The sequence below is a fragment of the Alligator sinensis genome, unplaced genomic scaffold (assembly GCF_000455745.1).
Source record: "Alligator sinensis unplaced genomic scaffold, ASM45574v1 scaffold118_1, whole genome shotgun sequence".
NCBI lineage: Eukaryota > Metazoa > Chordata > Crocodylia > Alligatoridae > Alligator > Alligator sinensis.
In genome coordinates, this window is record NW_005841850.1 from 1,439,100 (window position 1) to 1,463,349 (window position 24,250).

The 24,250-nt window shown below is 40.6% G+C and overlaps 1 protein-coding gene across 2 annotated transcripts in view; it reads right to left on the minus strand.

Annotated features, from left to right (window-relative positions):
• The window catches only part of BCAS3 (BCAS3, microtubule associated cell migration factor), a 447,594-nt gene that overhangs the window by 347,810 nt on the left and 75,534 nt on the right, over positions 1 to 24,250 (minus strand). For both annotated transcript variants that reach the window (XM_025210099.1, XM_025210105.1), the window contains exons 10-12: positions 13,528 to 13,604; positions 11,592 to 11,675; positions 2,775 to 2,945 (exon numbers count right to left, since the gene is read on the minus strand). In XM_025210099.1, coding sequence (XP_025065884.1) covers positions 2,775 to 2,945; positions 11,592 to 11,675; positions 13,528 to 13,604 — 332 coding nt within the window. The remainder of the gene's footprint in view (positions 1 to 2,774; positions 2,946 to 11,591; positions 11,676 to 13,527; positions 13,605 to 24,250) is intronic.

A 24,250-nucleotide genomic window follows, 5' to 3' on the forward strand; every position in this document is an offset into this window, starting at 1 on the left:
GAGTCGAACATTCAGTGTCTCTGAAAATCGCCCCCAGACCTAGGATTGCTTCTAAAAACTCTTTGCAAGTCACGCACAAAAAATAGTGACTACACAAATCACTGACTGCAGTACGTGGAAAGGGTTAACCCAGTGCAGAAAACCAATGTATTTGGCACCATGGATTCCCTGTGGTTTCCTATGCAACTTAGGAAGTTTTGCATGCCCGAGTTTGAAAGATATCTCGTCGATTAAGAGCTCCTCGATTGTTAACTTCCCTGAACCCTCGAGTTTGAAGTCTACTATCTTCCTACGCTGTACATCCCGACAGTGTAAGTAAAGCCATCCTTGTTTCAACCAATACGCGTTTGTGCCTAACTCTGCTCTGGCGGTTACGAGTACCCATCTGCTGATTCTGGGTTTGTGGCCACAACTCAGCCGACCCTCCCGGGATTCCATCTGCGATCCCCACTCAGTCCCCACAATGGGGAGAAGCGTCTCATCCCTGCCTCATCTCTGTGCCTCACTTGAAACGTAGCAGCCCCGTTTAGTTCAGCACGACTGCTCATGTTTAAAAGGTCAGACGTGTGCTTAAGTGCTTTACGGAATTGGAGCCTTAATCAATTATGCTGCAAAACTAGCCATGTAAACCCAGCGAGTGCAAATCTGTGCCATCTACGCACTAACGTGCCACTTTCTGCAGACCTGCCTGCTACAGTCAGCGTGAGAGCAGGAGCGCTGCCAACCTCCTAGGCACTCGTAATGGGCTGAATTCGACTCTGCCGTGTTCGAGCTACGCAGCATGCTCAAGATGGATTATTTCCATTCAGCAATGGGGGAAATGAAGGGAGGGAGGGTTGGCAATGCCCCAGCAGGAACATACCTTATATAGGAAGGTACCCTGTAGAGGCAGTGCTGTACAGCAACAGACGTTTTCTAGGCCTCTTAAACACAACTGAAAATATACCCTGTCTTTATCAAGCCTCTTTGACACCCCCACATTTTTGCCTGAAGATAGCCATCAGTGACGAGAAAAACAATGCCAAAAGAAGGGTTATTTTTCCTTTCTTGGAAAATAAAGAAAAAAAAAAAATGTTGAAAATTCTGAGACCAAGTCTTGCCACCAAAAATAAATGATGAACTCCAGTAGTGCTTTCAAATCCCAACTCGTAATAATGTGAACAACTAAAAGTTATTTCTGTGTTCAAGAATACTGTCTACATCAGGGGTTTAAGACAAAACCTAAATTGTTTTACTGGCAATAATGGCTTATTTATGCCAGTGAAGTATTGCTCGGGCAAAGCAAGCATTGTCATTTTTTATAACTACTTTTCTACAGTCTTCTTTAGGTTTGATAGGTCCCTACTACTGTTAAGGTCAAAGGACAAGTTCATAAAAACCTCTAAATCACATATAACAAGACTTAAGAAGCTAAGATAAATCATTTTATTTCTCAGCCTATGCAGAAGCATCAACACAGACAATGACCACCAGAAATAATGACCACATTAAACAAGGCTTCATGAGAAATTTATGAAGTAGGATTTTTCTTTTTTTTTTTCCCTGACATTAGAAGAAAAGTCAACAGAATTTTTTTTCCCGGAAACGAAACAAATCCCAAAGGTCAACAGATTTTTTAAAAACGGAGTCTCTAAAATCTTAAATAAAATAATTGTGCTATTTTCTTCAGGTTTTGTTTTATTTGATTTTTGAGAAAGAAGGGTCTTCCATCCAAAATAAATCTCCTTTCAGCATAGTATGGATATGGCTAAATATTTCTTTGAATTAATTCCTGGAAGCAGCCAAGTATATTATATTCCTGGACAGAAAAATATTGTTTTTACCTTCAGTTAAGAAATGTACTTAACATCACTGTTGATTATTTTTAATATTTTACTAAAATAAGATGCACACAATGCCCCTAAAATACAGGAGGGGGGTGGTGCTGAAATAGGGGCATATTTTGTGTTGTGTTTTGTTGGGTTTTTTAAAGTAAATGCTGATACATTACGTAAAAATCTCAATTTACAAAATAGTAGGGATCTCACCTGAATAAAGACTCCCAAATTAAGTTCTTAAAAATTAAACAAAGAGAAGCAAACATACAAGACTCTTATGATACCTCCACTTTCATAAAGAAATCTAGTTCAGAACATTTGTCTCAGTTTAAAATGTTGATGTAAGAAATTTTTCCCACTGATAATTTTTCATGGTACACTGTACTGTATAGTGTAACGGTGCTGTTTTTCTGACAGCACAGTTCACTTTTATGATACAGTTAATGACTCATTAAAATGCAGACTAATGCTCCTTTACAATCAAGTTTTGAAAAGCTAAGCGATTGCAAAATCCCTACCCAAGTTACGTTACATAGCTAGCCACAGTCTCGCAATTACTGCTTTTTTACACCGTGTCAAACAACTGACCCTCTTTCTAGGCTGCAGTCAGAATTTCCGCTGCACTATATATTAATAAATGTAATCGGACCATGCACACTACAACTGGTCAGTATAAATCAGTGTCAATTCTGAGCAAGTGTTACAGACGCAAAAAGTGACATTCCACACTTGATGTTGTCAAAATGTCATGTAAATGTGTATTAAGGGCTAAATACACGTTGGCTTAAATTCAGATCTGAATAGCACTTCCTTTGCCGCAGCTTTGTGCATCTGTCAATTGTGCTGACCTTGCAAAAATCATTTGCAAAAGCATACAATTCCATTTTTAATTCCAAGCTTTTGTGAAAGTTAAGGCGCTTTCAGATGCTCCCCGCTCCCCCCTGCAAATTGTATTACCTGCCCTTCTCCAACAGTCTCAGTATCAATAACAGTGATGATTCCAGGCACCAGAGGACTTCGACGAGTATTGCTATGAGCTAAAATTTCTTCTTCAGTTGCTCCTGATGGCAGTGTCCCTGTCAGCTGTGTAACTACTTTCCCAACCATTGTAAGTCCAGTCTTTATCGTCTATAAAAAGAAAGAGACTCGATAAATAATATTTTAGAGCTGTTTTTCATATCTATGCTGAATTTTTCCCAACAAAATGAACATTGCACCTGGGCTGCCCCATACACCAGGAGCAGACACAATCAACTAAAACTGGACTGCACCATACACCAGGAGCAGACACAATCAACTAAATATGTTGACACATAAATCACGTCAGACACTGCATATATTTGCACCCAACACTAAAGTTTGATATGCGAGGTAAACCTATTTTATCCAAAAAGTAAAACGTATTTTCATATCTTTTACCAGGGGCTTCTAAAACATTATCAAAAAAGAGAAGCAGTCACTGTAATGTGTGTCAGACATTATATTGATTTTTTTTCTTTTTAAGCTAATATTTTAGATGCATATTCTAGAAGGTGCTGAGCAAACCCTCCAAAATTGAAGGTATTGGAGTCATTGAGATTACACAGTAAAAAGGGAGAAGTGATGGTGAACAATGTGCGCAGCACAGAACAATGACAGAGATCATATTTCTATAACCATATAGACTTGTTGCTCTGCTCTCGTGTCAGACAGAAATATAACAAGGTCTGTCCTCTATCTCATCCGAAAGTGTTACCCCAGAGGTAGTACAAGGCAGCAAATGGTTGATGCAACCTAAATCAAGCAATACGGGGATCAGAAGTGCTACACAGAGAAATACTCGGGACCAAACCACATTCAACTTATTCTACACGTGACCAGTCACAGTGACTACGACACAAACCAGTAAGACAAGAAGGATGTGGCCCTTGACAGGTACGATGGGAAAGTATTCACTTTTTGCAGATCTATAACTGCTCCAATACATGAAATCAGAACAGCAATATTAAAGGCTGCACCCTCACAGTACTGGAACAGAAGACTATACGCACAGCATAAAAATCCATTCCCAAAAACACGACTTGCTGCACTGTGCATGTTTTCCAGGCATCGCTTTGAAAACTAGTTCCCTACACCGGCCTTTATACTTTATAGAAATTGGATATTTTGAGGGTGGGGGAGAGTGCGAGAAGGGAGGAGACAGCTTGGGTAAGAGATGGGCTAAAAGAATGAGAAAAAAAATAAAGCTATATATCTTTGCAGATTGCTGTTGAAATCTAAACTGCATCTCTCTGGACCATGGACTGAGTTTTATTTGCCTATAAAGCATCCGGCACATTATGGTGCTATATAAATAAGAAATAATAATAGAAGAGTTCACAATGGAACAACAGCGTAACAAACCAATTCTTAACTAAAAAGATAAGCAAAGCTGTATACTAAATTTCCAAAGGAAAAAAAAAAAAGAAGACACAGAGCACAGACTGAAACCAAGAATAAGCCACAAATCAATTGCAACTGCTTTGTTTAGTGCTAAAAACTCAAACTGCAGTGATTAGAAAACACATTAGTGTTCATCAATTAGCAGCCAAACGTTTGTTTTAATAATTCATAGGAAATGACTTACACAAAGTCTGTTAGTGTGTTGTCAGGAAAACCTCTGAAGGACCAACAGAATTAGGCGCCACACTGTATTGACGGCAATATCTAGCCAGGAAGCCTGATTAACCTCTGAGGTGCCTCCGTTGATGTACTTACCCCATTAATGCTAATGGAGATGCTACCACTTAAAATCGAGCCAGGTCTTTATCAAAGGGATGCCTCTTGGTTTTAAAAGTCTTTAGTAATATCCTGCCATTTGCTTTTTATCCACTCTTTTTATACTCGCATCAACAAATGAGAATAAAACAAACTGAAACAATGGCACATTCAGAAGATGGAAAATAATATACCAGAAAACAATGGGATCTGAATGTTTCCACAAGACTGCACTCCAATGCATACACCATCTTTAACAAAGACTACAATGCAGCTCAATAATGAAGAGCATACATGGTACATGGATACTTTATGCAGCAGGAAGGAGACAGCATTACAGGCATTATATGAAAAATACCCAAAAAGATAATAAAGCCAAGAACAGGCTAGAATATGCCTTTTCAAGAAAGTAACTGGACTATTACAGCAGATAAATTAGATTACATAGTGACAAGCATACTATTTAAGGCTTTCTAGAAAATAAATGCTGCATGCTTACCTAACAAACCAAACTACTGTCACATGCTATACTAGGCTGTGACAGCAAGATGGCTGAGAAGTCATAGGTGTCCAAAGATTCGGCCCAGTCCATTAGTACATAAATAACAGTGCAAAACCATTATGGCACTTACTCTCTTATGCTACATGTATATTTGAAAAACTTCCCTCCTAATCTTTACCCTTTCCCATGCCATATCAGCTGTCCTCCCCATCCATTAGTGCTAATGGCCTTGCTCTCACATAAGCTGTTAGTACTCATTAAGAAGTTATCAGGTAACAAGAGAAAACAGATGCAGTTTTTGCCAAATCATTTTAGCACCTTGGGATTAGAAGACACCAAGAAAGAGTCAACTGAAGCTGTTATTAGGTGACAAGAAAACTTGGCTTATTATTTGATGTTAGACATTAGGCAGGGCATCAAAAACATTGAACACTTAAATGAATTCAAGTTTGTATTTTATGTCTTCCCTCCTTATTGATGGGTGCTGACAGCGAGTGAATGCTAAGCAATGTGTTCATCCAAATGTTTCATTCAATGTTTTCTTGTAAATCTCTACGTACAATGTTCAAATTAACACACTTTTTGCATGAGTAACAAAACCAGCATCTAAAAAAGCTCCCTTGCCCTTGCTCAAAAATCCCCAAAATCATTTCAAGTAAGACAAATGTATGCACTTATCCTGGTTAATCTAAAAATGAGCACATCCTTAATTAGCTGAGAAAATTTAAATGCATCATCCTGTGACTGCTAATCTATTTAGTTTCAACGAGGTTTGAATGACAAAGCGATAGATTGTTTCTGTCTCACAAAGGACCCTAAAATCAGTATAAAAAAGTTGAATTTTTCCCAAGAAAGAACCTGTAAGGAGAAACAGGAACAGCTGAAAGAACAAAAGGTTCCATTTATACAAATGTCGTTGATAATAACATTTTGATTAATGTCATAATTCCTGATTTGACCAATTATAGACACAAAGTTAAACCAAACTGTTGCCGAGCCCCTGAAATAAAGTGTCGCTGTTTCCTATCTGCAGTCTCGATGAGAACCAGACATGCTGAAATACAGCCGCAGAGGAAATGAGGACCTGTTGGCAGCACATCCGAAGTGTGTGGAGGGACTGCCTACTAGGCCACCTAAATCTGGATGAGGTACAGCAAGGCCAAGCTAGATATCTCTGAGAGAGTGAACCGAAACGGAGGATGAATGTCCCCTGCCCACTTCAGCGCTTGGTTTCTCTCCAGCAAGATGACAAAGGCAAGCGGAGCACTGTGGGGATGCAAGAATTTGCCCGTTCACTCCAAAAAACGTGGACAGCACAGACAAGCAGCTTCACATGCAGATGCTAATTAAACCACGCATATACAAGTGCATCCATCACTAACGGCATTACATTGTAATGGGCCGCGTTCCGTGAGGATGTTTCGCCAGCAGTGGAAGGAACCTCAGAAGTCAGAATGATAGGGCCCAATATTTATCTTATTAGACGCCGTGATTTTCATCTGAAATTTGTAGCTTTTAATTAAAATGTGTAAAGCGATGTGTGGTTAACAACGTGTTAATTTTCTATTTCCAAGGAAATGACATTCAATCAAGCTATGGAAATGGTCGCTGCTGCATTAGAACAACATTTATAGCAAGCGGACTCTAAACAAACGTGATGACATGAAAGAGCAGGGAAGTACAAGCTTCACAACTGCAACAGCAGAAAACGAAGTTCATGAGATGCGCGTTCCCACTGGACTAGTGAAAACCAGGATGTTCAAGACAAATCCCTTCTAGGCAGCTAAAAACTTAGATGGACACGCAATAAAATCATAATAGAGCAAGTTTACTTCTATTACTGTCAGGATAAAAAGGGTGATATTAACCCTTTGGCATCAGGACCCAGCATCTCATGACTGTTTTCGAACTTGGTATGAAATGTTAACAGGGGAATTTCTAGCACCGCCAGCTAAAGGGATTAAAGATAACTGCTGAATTTGCTGATTAAACAGGAAGCCTACTTCATAAGCTAAACCCCTGCACATCACATTAGGGGCAAGAAAAACTGCGAGCTACCAATGTATAATTTTTTCCCCCAATCAAATAAACATTTTGTACCATCGTTGAGCCCTTCCACAGAGGATTTCAAAGTGGGAGCTCTCAGAGGGAGCCCCGTCAGCAGTAGTCTAACTAGGTTCAAGTGAATAGGGCACCAGTCCTGGGTGAGACTAGGAGGGGGTGCTAGAATCATCTCCCCAGCACTGCCCCTGCCTGGCTATAAGGGCTGGGCAGGGGCAGTGCTGCACCAAGTAGTATCCCTGGGTGGGACGCAGGGAGCGAGTGGACCTAGAGAAATGCTGCTCCCCATCCCCCTGGGAGCCTTTGTCAGAGCAAGCACAACCCTGCACCCAATAAGTATGTACTGGGCAGCAAGGAGGGGTGGGGGTAGAAGCAAGCTGGGCACTGGGGTTGGCTCTCAGGGAGGCCGGTCACAGGGATGCTGCTGCTGGAGTGGAGCGGATGCTGCTTCTGCAGCAGTAGCAGCATCCACCACCACCCAGGAAGGTAAGCCTTCCCTTCCACTCACCCACATTTCTCCCCTCTTTCCCCGCCAACTACAGTGGTCAGCAAACTCCCATGCCCCCAACCCCAGGCGCTCAATGAGCTTGCTACGCCTCTGCCTATTAGTGTTAGCCTTTCTGCTCAATTTTATTTCCTTCCTTTGCATGAAGGTTCCTCCACTTGCCTCAATGAGAGGCTGGAAGCAGGCCAGGCAAAAAAGGCTGAAATACAAGGTCATGTGGAAAAAGAAGAATTTTTATGGGACCACTTCTGAACTCAAAAGTGACAGAGTAGGGAATGAAAAAAGGATACCCACTTGAAAAGACGCTAACACCTCTGCTGATCAAAGGAGGTGTATCCTAAACCATTCCATGCTGATAAGATATAGCTACAGTTGAGGCCTGAAAATGAAGGCTTACTTAAGCAAGCAATAAGGCTGATGGTGAGGTAATGGGAAGGGCAAAGGGTAATAGATATTTGGAGTGTGTATTTGTCAATGAGGTAAATCAGCATCCCAATTAGTAGGAAATTGCACATTACTACCCTAACATACGACTTTATGAAATCAGTGAAAACAGGGTTGTCAGCTTTGCCCCTCTGCATTCGTTAGAACTGCTAACTTAAATGCAAGAATGACACATTAGTAAACAAGCAGTCTGTAATATCTGCAGTTGTAGTGCTAAGCACGGGACATATGCAGAAGAGTAGACAGTGACAGTCCCCCCCTCCCAAAATGTATAGGCAAAAGACACAGAGGGGAATAACACACAAGCATGCTGAACAATGGGACGGCTGCAAATGCAAGGTAGTTCCACAGTTGTGGAGAGGAAGGAGGAAATATAGGAAAAATACCTTCCATGATCCAAAACATCTAGGCAGCCCTTGCACTTTCTAGTATACTAATACTGAGACAAACATGGAAGCTGCAATGGGATGCCAACTGTAGCATCCTCAGCTCCAGCACCGGGCACGAGTGAAATCACCCAGGCCAACACTACAGCAGCAGCAGCCATGAGCTCCACATCTGGACCCAAATGATAGTGGTGACCCTCTTTTCCTAATGCTCCGATACAGCATGAGGCAAGGAATGGAGAAAAAGGTGCAACGTTCCAGCCTTCAGCCACCGGAGGTAAAGGGGCAAGAGACCAGGGACAACCTGAAATGCCACTTCCTCCTCCCAGCCATGACTTCCCTCCCTTCAAGAGGGACTTAGCTTCTCCCGGCACCAAACCCCACCCTATCTAGTGAGGCAAGCAATTTTGTATTCTAATTTTTTTTTTAAACCCCAGAGGTGTCATTTATACATATGCCCATCCTGCTGCCTGTCTTAAATACAAGAGCGATGCTGTACACAACTGGTCACAACCAACCAGAGTTTGGGAAATCCAACAATTGGGGAAAGAGAAGCCTGGCACAAATACGTTTGATGATATCCGGATACAAGTGAAGCTTCCTCTTCTGCCCTGCAGTATCAACCCAGAAGTCTCTTCCCAAATGCTAGAAGTTTAGTGGCATTTTTTGCTTTTGGCTGAATGCATAAAATGGACAAGGTTTAGTGGTGAATATTATCTAAAAGCTTTCCATCTCAGACTACTACTCATGTTAAATAGGGGAGGGAACAAATGCAAGTATTTTTTCTACTTGTACCTATTAATGAGATGTGTGATCATTACTTTCAAGTTTGTATGTACTGGGCTCAACAAAGGAACTCCTAGGTGAAATTCTCTGGCCTATATCACATAGGAGGTCAGACTACATCATTATAATGGTCCCTGCTGGCTGGAAACCTATTAATTTATTTTCTTGTTTAGAGGCCCTTTTGGGCTTTATGTTCTGACAGATACTCCCTGGCTATATTTTCCAGTCCCTGGAACAAATAAAATTCACCTTTATCCTGTAAGGAATATTGGACACACGTTGTTTAGCTATATATAAAGGTTTAACCATGCTGTCTGTGGCCTGGTCTTCTCAAAGATATACCAGCCCAAACTCCCTACTTTCCACTATGGGGTAGAATTAAGTGCATTGCCATGAAATATCACACTGAGCTGGTTATTTTCCAAATCCATTAGAATTAAAAACAGAAACAAAAACAAGATGTTACATGATAAGATGGAAAGCACTGGTTCTATTTTTCCTTGATGGTGGAGGAACTCAAAATGGACATTATGGATACAACATAGTGGGAGCATCTGCACAAGATGCTACAGTGTAGTATCAACAAGCTGCTGCACCGTAGCTCATTGCTACGGCACTGTAGAGTTGCTGGGCGTGAACCATGATGGCGACACTACTGCACGGTAGTAACGAGCCACTGCACAACAGCATCTAAAAATAACCGTGCGGTGACAGGACTGCGCAGTAACACCTGGTCAGTCAGCTGCTTGGTTAAGCAAGTACTAAATGACTCCGCAGTAACAACTGTGCAGTCAGCTGCTTGTGTAGACATGGCCAGTGTGCCAAATAGTATGCAAGGGCCAAATATATTTAAGTGCCTAAGTTGTATTATTTGGGTGCTTAAGTATGATCCCTATTTCATCCTGTTCAGCTCCCTGAAAAACCACGAATGTGAAAGGTGAGTGAGTCTCACTCCTGCTTTTTGCAATAAAAGTAGGCTACAATAAGCTGACACACTAATATTTTTTCATGGACTTGAGCAGGGTGGAAAAGGATTGTGCTTAGGTACCAAAGTGAATGGATTCATGCCAGTATCTTCAGAAAGACGGAGATCCCTTTTCTCTCGGCAACATAAAAACCCGTGATTTTTCTCTCCCTCCAACCACAGCAAGATGAGGTCCAAAAGCCATCCTGAAGGAACACATTCATTTTTATATCTTATTTGTTTTCATATGAAATAGCGTGACCTTTGCTTCTCTTTGTGGGTTCCTGAAACTGTTGTTTTGTTCAGTGTAGTTGTACTTTCTATTCCATGCTGTCATTTCAAGTCTCTTTGCAATGCCTATTATTAGAAATGTTTTGTTCTGTATTTCACAAATCAAAAGACTAGTGGTTGTACCAAAAGCTTGTAATCAGCGTGAAGTTTGCCAGCCAACACCAAAGTGTGTGTGTGTGTGTGTGTGTGTGTGTGTGTGTGTGTGTGTGTGTGTGTGTGTGTGTGTGTGTGTGTGTGTGTGTGTGTGTGTGAGAGAGAGAGAGAGAGAGAGAGAGAGAGAGAGAGAGAGAGAAATGCTGTAGGCAAGACCTCTAGGGGGAAAGAAAAGAAGAAAGAAACACAATTCCTCAGTCTTTTGGCCAGCTTAAGATTTTTCCAAGCCACAGTCTTCCTCTCACACTATGAAAACTCAGACACTTCCACAAAAACACAGGGGAATATTATAACGCTGTTAAGACTAAGCAAACCATAGGCAATGGTATCTGAATGTAAACATTATTAGTAAGATTTGAAGACTTTGAAGAAGGTTGTAATAACCAGGTTAAGTAATTTTCTCCAGTAGTATTTTATTATCTTTGAAAATGCAGTAAAAACACAGTACTGGTGTCAATGTCTCCATAATGTGCTAAGCACTACTGTAGTCATAAAATTAGCATTATTAGGCTAGTCACTCAAAGAGCAGAGGCCTGATCCTGCACACCTGGAGGCCTGTGAATGGATCCTCTGTAGCTGGTCGCATTTGACTTGATTTCACCAAGAATGCTCTGTGCGAAGAGGGCTGCTAGCAGGATTGCAAGCTGAAGGTCTGCAATCCTGAAAAAGTGCTGAGTACTTGCTGAAAAGTGCTTGACACTGGAAACCCTGCTGAAGCAGATTTCCCTCCAGCCATTGACAAGATATCATAGTTGGTATTAACCCTATTAAAAAAAAACAACAAAACCCAACTCGCATACCTAATTAAAGTGAGGGGTTTTTTTTCCTTTTTTTTTTTCTTTTGTGAATGAGAAGAGTGGGGAAAAAAATCCCAGTGGCGTTCAGTAGGAAGACCTGATAATCACTGCACATGATAACCTCTCCCAGCAGTTGATGATGTACTCACTTTGGCAGCACTAATGACTGTGGCAGTGTAAGACTGAATGTTGTCTCCACAGGCTCCACCACGGGACTGATGGCATCGGATCAGCTGCAAGAAGAAAGACAGCCAGCAAATCACTACTATTAAACTATACAACCCCATAACCCATTAGCATAGCTCTTATTTATCATGTATAGTAGTGTGGTTTTTTTCATACAAATAGCAAAAAGCCCTGCTGAGACACTTAACCCCTTTTTATAATCTTCTGGGTGCCACCCAGACTGTCGCATGCTCAACTTTGGTTTTCAATTACAAGATGAGTAGTCACTAAGAATTCATAAACTTTGAAATGGTGGGATTTTTGGTCTGGCAGCGTTACCACAAATAAATTTAAATAAATATAATCAAAGGCTTTAGCCATGTCTATGTAACATTAAATATTTGACATGCTAAGAATTTGGATGTGGCTTATTTCTTTTTTTCCTTTTTTTTTTTGTTAAAGACTCTAGCAAGCACAAAAATGACAAAAGCAAAAGTTAGCTACATTCACATTTCTAATTCTTCGAGGGTTTTCAAGCTTCAGTACATTAACTGCTTGGATACTGGAGTTGCAGGGCTTCTACCCTGCTCTTTTTATTAATCTCTCCCCCTCCAAAACGCAGGACGCCTATACCCACTATCAACCAGGAAAAGAGGCAGAATGTGGAAAAGGATAATAAAAAGCTGCTCTCTTATCTAAATAAATCAGCAAATGAGTCGCTGATATTTATTGCTGCTGCATATATGTCAAAACTCTAGCTGCTGCATTCCCTCATTTTTACTGAAAGAAAGAGGACCGCCCTAAAAATAAATATATGCTCCAGCATGTGCCCCCTTCCTGATTATATTAAAAGGGCTAAAATAGTTAGAAAGGGGGGAAAAAAGACAATATGGGAATCACAAGTGGAAGAAGTTACTTTCAGACACATTTCTTTAAAACGTGCTATTTGCATTTCCGGTAGCAGCGGTACTCATTAAGTTCACAGGCTAATCTGCAAGTCCGGCTGCTACGCAGCTGACCCCTGAGCTTGGCATTGCAACACAAAGCAGGCCTGAATTCGGACAGAGATCAGCTGTGCTTGAAAAGGTGTAGCAGCAGGCAAATGTATTAAAGCTGCTTCTCTCCGCATCTTTGGCTCAGCTCTGCCAGCAGCTATTCTTGTCATGGGGTTTAACCGAGCGGAGTCAGGCTACTTTAAAACGCAAACCATGCACTGGTGACTGGGGGCAAAGTTCTCAAACGAGTCTCGTTTTAAATCAGAAACTAGGCAGCAGAATAAGATTTGGTAAAACAAGTGCTGATCACACTTTCACCGGCACCTAAAGCTTCTCTGTTTCTTTTTAAAAAAATAAATTACAAATCAAAACTAATTCTCTATTTCAGTGTTTGGAGACAGCTGTGGTCTAATAGATTGAGCTTGGAGGCCGGGAGCCAGGAATTTTTGAGTTCTCCTGACTCTGCCCACTGACTTGCTGTGTGGTCTTGGACAAGCCCTTTGACCACTCTGTGACTCAGTTTCCCCCTACTTGGGAAGTAGGGGGAAGGATATCCACATACCAGGTCTCATCGGGGTTGAAATAAAAGATTCCAAATTATTTTTGAGAAGTGTTAATTGCTGAGTAACCCATATCAAGCAAACATGAAACCTTTTTTCTGCCCCTGCTATTTCTTTTATGCCTAGGCTCTGCAAACACAGAAAACTGTAACAGGTAGAGCAAAGTTGCAATCTAATTGCAGACAAAAACAGATGGTAAAAAAAATAAAATTAAAAAAAAAAAATCTATATTTACACCTACCTTCATTATCAAACTGCTTTTTGAAATAAACTGTAATATTTTTCATGCTCGCTCCTGAGATTTTACTAAATTCATTCTAGTTTCTGTCTTACAGAAAAATATACAGATTTAACCACTTCCTTACCTTATTTTCTGCATAAGCAAGCCAACGGCTTCCAAGAGCAATGGGATTCATATTTGGCCCTGGACAAGGATAGCAGCCTGAAAATTTTCAAAAGGCAGCATTGAGAAATATCTTAATGACTTCTTACAAAGAATTTTAGCTATTGCCAAGAAAACAAAAAGTCTAAACAAAGAGCTTTCAATTGCTCATATCACTCAGCAAATGCTTACATTTTTGTAGTTGAAGATAAGATTGTGGCTACATGAGCTATTTTATTAACAGATAATTAAGTGTAAATGCTAATTTTTCCTTATGTTTGAGTTCCTTATTTTAATGTCACCCGAAATGCTGGGGAAGCGGAGATTTCACAACTTTAAAAACCCTTTCAGTCAAAATTTTGTGCGATAATAGCTGTTAGCTGAAGTTGTTGGGAGTGTGGGGTGCGTTTTTTTAGCATTTGGAAAAGTAGGTTTCTCCATATTTTGACAAAATTAGTTCTAGGTATTTACATTATAATAAATTTAACTTCACAGAATGCCTGTTGCTTGTCGACAGATGCAATGAACTGAAAATCTTTTTTTCAATGTGTTTATGCATAGAGACCCCTCATCTGACAAAGATTTATGCACACTTAACTTTATACACTGTGAATGAAATACTGGCCCATTTGAAAATCAATGGCAAGATTCCCAGCGACTTCCATGACCCGGGGTTTCATCCTGTGTGCACTTCCACAGCATCACTGGGACCATCCAGATTATCAAGGCCAGCTCAGAAGTGAGGGCCTTAAATAACCCTGCCTACAACCGCATACAATGCACGATAGGTATTGTATACACTTCCAATAGGAAGGCACTTTATTTCTGGTTTGTCACCCTCTTCTATTCCAGAACTAAGTCTCTTTTAAGCAGGTTGTCATGCCAAATTAAATGGTTGTTTTTTATAGTTACAAAACCTATGGATTCTTTTTTGCCAAATAGATTTTTCAGGATCATTTTCACTAATTTGAGCATATCACCACAACGCCAGTTCATTGCAAACTAAAATTTACTCTTAGAGGTGGGGGCTGGAAGAGGGAGAGGGAGCCTGGAGACCCAGGCAGCAGCATCAGGACCAATGGGGGGGGTGGTACCCAGGCTGAGAGCCTTGGAGGCTACAGGTGAACCCCTGGGCCAGATGCAGCCCATGGGCCACCAGTTGGACCACCCTGATATGGAAAATTCAGTCTCTCTCATACAAGTATTTAGCAATAAAAGGAAGAAATAGGAGCACAACTGGTCGTATCAGCCAAACAAACGTACCATGCTTGAAAAATTGCAATTAATCCACTTTTTTTTATATATATATATAACTAAACACCTTCTTGAAAAAGAAAGTGGTTATTGATCATTTGAATGAGCCAAAGTCCATTTAGAACTGTAAAATGCCTTTTTCCATAAATCAACAAAACAGTCTATACATAATGTCTAGCATTATCTCTGAAAAGCTACAGCTGCAACAGTGGCCATTTTCATTATATGTATCATCACTTCCAAGGTAATTAATTACATGAATTGGATTCGGTCAACTTGATACAGAACTACTCGCAAATCAAGTAAATTCCAACCATGAACTCTATACAGGTCAGACATGCAACTCGCTCTTAAGCTTTTCTCAATTAAGAAACATGGTTAAAAGAAAAAGCAACTTCCCTTTGTGACTCCATTTGGCTTGGAATCTTACTGTAGCACGAAGGATACACAAAGGGTATATTTTATAGGACAAAAAGCAAATTGTTTTTCTGCTATCGTCCCCCTCTACCACCTCAAACAAAAAAAACAGCTGGAGTCAGCAGAACTTCATCCACCATCCACTCAGCAAATGAAGAGACAGCCAGCGTGACCCGTCAGGCCTTGATATCCAATCATTACAAACATAACTCTCTTAAAGATTAACTTTGGCTTCTGCTAAACTTCAAAACAAGTGAAGAAAACCCCAATTCTAAGCAGCAACAGCAGTAATTTTACCATGTTTACAATGAAAATTAACATCACGAGAAAGCAAAACTGACTGTCCAGAAGACGGTAATTTCCAAGTTCCAATGAAGGTATGGAGAGGTCATCCAAGAGAAGATCGCCAAGGGAAAGTCTTTCAAAAAGGACAGCAAGTCATGCAAGTCCTTGGCAACACTTAATCAAAATAGGGAATTTTACCCCCTTGTGGAAAGGTGAAAACTTACTGAAAACTAATTTAGAGGCTTTTCAATATACAAATAACTCTTGAATTGCTATCTTCAAAATAAGGGTTGCCATTATGGGATCCATACTGCCACTATGTCCTTTCAGGATCCTCCAACCTAGATGTTCATCCACCTAAGAAATCAACTGTGTTAGATGTGCGCTCGGCACACTTATTACACACTGGCAGGCCTTACAAAGCTCAGTGGATATGAAGGTGTAGTGGCAATGGCAGCGATGATAGTTAAAGCACTATCCAGATCTTGATTCAAACCTACACTTCCCATCTCTCTCAAAGTGCTCAATCTGTCAGGCTATGGCCACAGCCTGATAATTAGGGCACTTTATGAGAGATGGGAAATGTAGGTTTGAATCAAGATCCTGGATCTTGAAGCGCGGTTAATAGACACTCCAATCCTCCTATTGATATGCCACTCTGAAGAAAAGAATGAAAGATTCATTGGACCAAAGCAGGGGAGCAAGGCTCTGCAGAGCAGGGCACTCAGCTGGGACTGGGGTATCCCAAGTTTAGTCTATGCTCCTAGACTGCTCATTCATTTTACAATGAGCAGTCAGTAGCTTCATGGATCCCTTTGTGCACCTAGCTCTTGATGACCAGAAAGACAGCTAGCTTGAAGGACCAGCATTTTAAAATGCCAGGTTTTTTTTCCAAACAAATAAGGACTATTGTAGTTAACGGCACAACCACTGAAACTGGTCCCTCTATTTAGACTTGAACGTAACACACGCTGGCCTTCATAAGAACTGGCATTTTCACAGACACAACCATATGTTTTTATAAAAAAAACAAAATATCATGTTGGGAATTAATTGGGACCCATGCACAGAGAAAGGGTATATGCACCCCCATATTCTTTCTAAATCCGATGCAAGTTGATATACTGTGTTAAAATGTTTTTAATTTATGTGCAACAGAATAAAACAGAGGGGGGAAAAAAAAGCAGAATTGGCCGATGTCATTGTATTTCTTCAAACTGACCCTACTGGGCTATCTCAGGACACTACTGGCATGTTCCTTCTTTTACAACATGCACTAGAGACTTCATATCTTAACCTATTTTACAGTCTTTAAAAATTTCTGGTTATGATATTTATCGCTTTTTGTCTTTTTTCCTCCTTCGTCTTGACCTGGTTTCTGGTTTCCAGTGAAAGTCTCTTCAGCAAGTTGCTCTTTTCCATCCTTTTTTATTTGACCACACCATAAAAATCTCCTCTTTCCCCATAATGTTTACTGCTTTCCTTTCCCAGGTTCTCTCCCATTTCCCCTCTGCACATGCACACTAACCCTCTTTGGTATCAATAACAAGGATTCTCCTCCTAATGTGTATAACAGGCTTTCCTCCTCCTTTTAATGGATGTTCCATGCTTTATACCCACATGACAGTGATGATTTCATACTGGTGTTGGACAATTTCATTTCAAGCTACCCCTTTGGATTAGTGTTTATGCGACATATGGGTATAAACTAGTACTATTATAAAATCTGCCCTCTATAGATTCATTTAGTCTCTAATCCCAAGCTGTGAATCCAGCTGCATCTGTTTGGACTTCACGCTGCCATGTGACATTGGGTTTGAGATCCAGTTAAGAGTTCAGAAGATAACCAGGGTCAGGGCTGGTTGAGACAAGGATGGGAGGCTTCCAAAGATAACCTAAACACTGCAGAAAATGGTACTCAATGGGTGATACTCAGACTTCTGAGTCAAAGCTGATCACATTGCTAAAGAGTAGTGTGTACTTCCACAGGTATAGATTTTTTGATGAATTTTAAGAAAAAGGGAGGAGAGTGGCAGAAAAGGAATCAAAAAAATACCATAGTATTTTCTCAAGAATAGGGTTTTCAAGCACCTCTCTTCCTGACTAAATTCCAGAATGGGTAATTCAACTCACCTGATAATAACTGGTTTGTATCACTTATACGCGGCATTCTCTACTTTCAGTTCTATAAGCTGGTAAACCAGTACTGCCAGGACATGTTAGATAGTCAGCCAAGACAGTCCACCAAAGAAGTGGTTGCATTTCAGTAGTTTCTTATGTGGCCTACATTAATTCTAACAACCAAATATTTTTTTCTAGAGTTAAAAGGAATGCATGGGGCCTCAGAGTGACAAAGCCGCAAGACTCTTTGCCTAAGGAATCACGCAATGTAAACTGGCCGGAGAAAACCCAACGTGACGACCGATCAAGGAGACAGAGGAGTGCAGAAAGGGGAGAGAAAGTAAATAACGGATAGAGTGAGACTGTTGTTGCATGAGCATTGTTTATACCAAGAAAAACAAATCGTATAAAGTTGTTTTGTCTGATATTTCTTGTTTGTTTGGGGTTTTAGCGTCATAAGGCAAACCAAATTTATTTGTTTATAAATTGTATAAAGTAATATTGTTTATAAATTCCTTTGGGATCCTTCTAGATGAAAGGCCCTATGTAAACGCTATTACTTGCATACTATCACATACTTCCCCGAGATCTTCTATTGTTCTTATGCTTCCTTCTGTTTAAACATCCCTCGCAAAAAATCGAGCACAAGAGCAACAAGGCAGGACCCACCCTACTGGCCATGCAAAGCGTTTTGTCAGTGATAGTTTTGAAAAGGTGGGGAGGACGGGGAAGGGGAGCACTGAAAAGCCAGAGAAATAAGGCAAAAGGGCCTATGCACCACTGCTAATTAGACCCTCATTGCTCTTACTCAAGTAGCACGAGATTCAGCAGTCATCGTGTGTTGTATTCACACATATGGAGTACCGTGCTGGTAGATCCCTGCATACAGCTACAGACTTCCATCTGCACTAGGCTCACTGCAGAATTAAATCTAGCCGTTTGTATGTACTTACCCATAGAAACCTCCCCTTCCCTTCAATTCTGTAACAGCAGTTTAGATATGTTGCTGTTAGCTGCCAGAGCCGACTTATCCAGGAAAATGTACCGTAGAAAACTCTGACTTTCAACACTTTCTACATTAAACATGGTTTTGGCAAACTTCAGGCCACAGCATCTGATTTAACCTTGGGGGTCTTCTGGTTTTCTGCTCGGGCTATTCAATGAGATGCATGCAATCATTTTATTGTACTGGTAGATAACAAGTATGTGTCCAGGTTTTCCTTTGGTCTTTCCCCCTATCGTAGCCACGTTTCACTAAACCAGCATAACACATTCTCTGTATTTAAGCCCAAGGACAACGTCAGCACAAGAATAAATTGGGTATGAAAAAGGCCATGAATAAATGCAGGCTGGAAATTAAAAGAACATTTCTAACCTACGCCTCTGGGAGCAAGGTTTGAGATCAGCCTTCCAGCAAGAGTAGTGAAAGGAAGAAACCAAGTTAGTTTCAAGACAGACTGAGAAGTTAGGGAGGGAACTGTAGGATTTGGTGGCCTGTGACAACAGGAAACTGAACTGCAAGCCCCTGTATTTCAAACATAAACCAATTTAACACACTTCTGCAGTTCTTCACAGTGGCTTGCATGCCCTCTGAACGAAGGAGGATAATGATCCTTATAGCAGGGCAATTTAAATTTTCCGAATCCCAAAAGTGAGGCCTTGTTTACAATCCTGAAGATTTAACTGCTCTCTTTTATTTGCATATTTCTCCTATAATGTAGTCACACAGTAAAGAATGTTACTTCAGACCCTTGTTTTCGCAAGAGGACATCACAGAAACTTATTATTAACAACTTGCAGTCTTGCCACGGTAGAGGAACATTAAGGAGAAGCATGTACAAGCCCTCATTTCAGACCGGGAGCCTTCTGCCCATGCAATACTTGGGTCTTTCAACCTCTTCTAAAGAGTTGTTTTCCTGCTGCTATGAGCACTGGCATCTGATTGGCAGACAAGGCATTTCAAAAACTTGTCCCCTTAATAATAATCCTTAAAAAAGTGTTTCAAGTCCAGGCTATGTAGTGGAAGCACTTCTAGATGCACAAATAAATAAAATAATTGCACTGCAATTTGATGAAGGAAATTACCAGCCGAACACTTTATCATAAACTAGTTCAGTGGTTTTCAACCTTTTTAGACCCCTCAGAAAACACCAGCTCTTTGCTTTCACAGTTTTAAACTGCTGAAAAATAATAGAACAATTCCCCTGTTGGAAAGAACTCAGCAAAGACTCAGCAAGTTGGAATGTTTTTAACGCTATGGATTCTCATTCAAAATCTCTGGGTGTATCTTGTGAATCATGTTTGTGCACCCAACAACACCAATATTGCCTGGCACCCCTGGAAGGCACCACGGGATGCCACAGCACCCTGATTAAGAATCACTAAACTACACAAATTCCAGCAGCTCAGACAATCGGGATCAGGATGAATTACCTCTGCCGAATAGGATTGCAAAGGGACTGGAAATACAAAAAGCTTTTCAAAAGTTCCTGTTTAACTCCATTTCACATTTAATTCCTCCATAAGACATCTCACATTCCAGCTGTGGAGCAGAGAGGTCAGCCACGAACTGATGCCTGTTTGTGGATTGGGGGAGAGGGATGCACAAATGTACAAAAGAAGCCTAAGATCATTTCCAGAACCAAGCGATGGTAGGTTGAAGTCACCAGCATCCGGCACGTGACTGCCAATAATAAAAAGCAAACTACAGCATAACCCCCGAATCACAGATTACCGTCTATTTTTATTTATTTGTTTCAAGGGTTAGAGGAGCATTTAGTAAATATTGAACAATTTTAGCTCCATGGTTAGGCAAAAATCTTCCTGACTCTTTATGGACTATAAAGTATACTGACTAAACTCTTCGGAAAATTACCTCTTAAGGGGCTAACCGTGCAGCATCGATAGAACTGTGGTGCCAGATAATGGCTGCAATAACTGTCTTTATCTCTAGAGAATAATGGATTGAGAATATATCAATATGAGGAGTGGAAGGGCAAGAGAAACTAAACAAGCACTCGTTATTGGATGCAAAGATAATGCTACATGTATGATGTTATCTGTGCTAATCTCTTCGCAGGGTGGGGGCAGGGAGAAAGTTCTTTATAGATAGGGAAGTACTCATCAGGTTTGTAATCACCACCATTACACTAACTAAGCATTTTTGGAGGAGGGTTGCGGGAGCACTGATGGCATACAAATCAATGAAACCCAGTTATTTCACATTTCTTCTTTACAAAGCTAAACAAACAACAACACCACTGCCTGCACATCGCTTTGCTTTGCGATCCCGCAGCCACATGCAATATTCACGGAGAGGCCCTGAAGCAAATCTGGGAAGCAGAGTTCAAGTCCAATGATCTAAAATCTGCACCTCAACTTCCAGAGCAAGGCAAGGGAATAAGCGTTTAATAAAAGTGCCAAATGAGCTTCTTGGGCTGGGCTACAAGGAAAGACTTCAAACGGCGAACTTCCAGCCATTCCCAGATTAATTCTTTTTTTGTTTCTTCCAGGACAAGCCTCTCTCTCGATGCAGCTGGCCTGGCTGCTAATGTAGACACAGTGGAGAGTGGATTTCCATAGGAAAGTTACAGGCAGGAATTCCTCACAAACTGCGGGTGTTGCCTTTACTTGGAGGACAGATGTCGAAGCCTGAACACCTCTCAGTGTGGATATGTCAGAAGTGGAAGTTAGAGAGATTTTTTTCCCCTCCATGATTACCTGCAGTATCAACACCTGCCTCGAATTCATACATGGGAGACTGGGGCACCTGTATTATGAGTACTTGTATGAAAGCCTACAGTAAAAATCCCTGGCTCTCCGCCATTAAAATTCAATCATTACATTTCTCTCTAATTAAATGAAAAAGAAAAAACAAACAAACCCCGTATTAATGCAATGTTCAAGTTGCACAGTTAGCGCTCTCACAGAAGCATGAACTTGACCATACTTTACAACCTGAATAATTGATGATATATTTATTACAACTATATTAAGATAGCACATTCAACCACAGCCCTCCCTCCCCCCAAAAAACAGCCTCTCCCCCCGCAAAACAAAAAATACTGCTCATGTGTTTCCTTTCTCCAAAGTGCTATTAATGTTACTAGAACAAACCTTAATTTCTAGCTGTGACGCTATGGTTTTGACATTCTGCACTCATTTCCATGTTTAAATAATTAATAAAAAGAACATGTCAGAATTTGAAAGTCCTTGATGATGCTTCGAGGCTTACACTTGAACGAGGCAAGATGGGTAGGAGACGCCGTTTCCAACATTTGCAGCTACTGTTGTGTAGCTGGAGGCAACTGCAAGTGGTTTATATTGTAGGAACGGTATCTGCAAACGTCAAGTCATTCTAATTCTGCGCTGCACCCCAGCCTCTTCACACGCTCCTCCTTTAGTGCAAAAAGGAGCCCAAAAGCTGTTGGGTCCTATAGCTTGACATTTCCCTAATGAAAGGAGGTGCTCCAGGAATTTGTACCCAGGTTCCTTCTAGGGCTGCTCTCCGGTTATAAGCGTAAGGGGCAGAAGAGCAGCAAACCTCCTCCCAAGCTGCACATCTTAAGGCACGTGAGGAACTAGGGGCAGAAACGTTTTCATTTGAAATGAAAAGTTAGATTTTAGGAAACGCTGCAGAACGCAGTCAAACAGCAGGGCGGCCCTAAAATAACTAGGCTTGCATCAAGAACGTATTACTGTCCTACGTGTTAAGGCAGACTTTTTTAGAGCAAAGGATTTAAGTGCGTTTTCCAATGCAAATCCCCTGCATCCAAAATATCCTTTCAGTAGCCTATCCTTCACTCAGCCTGCATTGAGGGGAGAATGGGATACCATCCAGGGATGTGTTTGAAAGGAGGAAGGGCTTCACTAAGCCCTGCTGAAACCTTAGCTACCTACTGAGAATTCTTGCTGGTGATTTTTTGGTCAGACAGTTTTCATTTTCCTGTCAAATCAAGCAAAACACTAAGCCTCGCTGAGGACTCTATCCAGGACAAGTTCCAAAGCCGCACTGGCTATTGCCCTTTATTTAAAAAGTGCAGTTTATTTTTATTTTTGAAGAAGGAAGTATTCCCCCTCCCCCCCACCTCCTCATTATAAATACAAAAATGTCTGAAGAGATTTTAATCAAGCTTTCTAAAAACAGGTCTGAATATGAACCACAGCATAAACTGTCAGACACAAACAGCTGTCAGGAACCTAACTTCCTCGGAGTTTGAAAAGGAGTTAGGCACACCAGTGTCATTCATGCCCTTGGAAATCTGTTGCCAAGTGTAGAAAATGGACATAATAAGTCACGGCTTAGTAAGTTATGTCGCTTGCTAATAACTTACATTTTTATAAAATGATTTCAGTTGAAACACAATAATTCCTATTGTAGATCTTTATGACGGACGACCTGTTTATCCATACTGCTGCCTTTCGGCATAACCAGTAAGGGAAAACAGCTTATTTATCCAGTTGGATTCAAATGAATAACCACACTCCCAACTCTAATTAAGAACTGACAGTTTTCTAAGTCGCATTTAACCTGCAAAAACCACACGTGTATGTAAACACAAGTAAAGGCCTGTACATACTGGGACACGCACCAACATCAGAAATATAAAATTAAAAGGATAAGCAGCGATTTGGGAGTTGGCTTTGCTGTTTTATTTCACTGCTTAGGAAATTGAGATTTTAATTCTAGAATGATTCTCAAAACAATTATTATTTTATTCTAAAATACATTTAACACATTCACTGTATCAGCACTTTTATCAGCAGCATTATTTTATTTTTTTGACACTAGGAACAGAAATATTCCTTTGCCAGACACCACCGTGTGCCGCTGTGTTTATTACCAGTCCAACTTTTTGGGAAACAAAGTTGAATTAACTTCTGTTGTTTTTTTTTTCCTTGAAGATGTCATTTTTTATCTGGCTTCCAAACAATTATGCAGAAGTTTATCAAGATGCAGAGCCACTAGGAAGTTGAATTACTGAACCCGTGCAAAAATAAAAAGCTAGCTTATTTATACCTTATTTCTGTCAAGGCATAAAAAGGAAAACAAACCCAACGCAAACCTTAATTCAAAGCCTGCCTCCGTTCGGCCGTATTTACTGAACGCTGCTGGATTCTGAGGAATTTGGAGAGTCCAAGACACAGGAAGAAACTGACACCTATTGGCAACTTTCATATTACTGCATAAGGATATTTCTTCTCAAAGAAAGAGCTTCTAATAGCTAGGTTGATTATTTTTTTTAAACATACAGAAGTGAAGGAAGAAAATATTTTTGGTGTTGTAATTGAAGGTGCCAGGTGTGCCTTAAGGCAAGCATTTTTTTTTCCACCTCCCCCCCATTTTAATTTAAAGCTTGCTTTAATAAGATTTCCCATTTGAGGGCAAAACCACTTGCAGTGTACGTTACGATCCAGGAGAAGATCAGTAATACAACATTTGAAGAGGCCGTCTTTGTGAACAAGCACTAGCACTTTGGAGAAAAGATATGTCACTTCTGGGCCTAAATGACACTTAGCATGACATAGGCGTATGTTTAGTCTCGGGGCTAGATGAATTGTGCACCTTTATGAGCAAGCTCCAAAGACAAATCAAGAGTAACAGCAGTAGAAATGTACCGTCTTTCCCT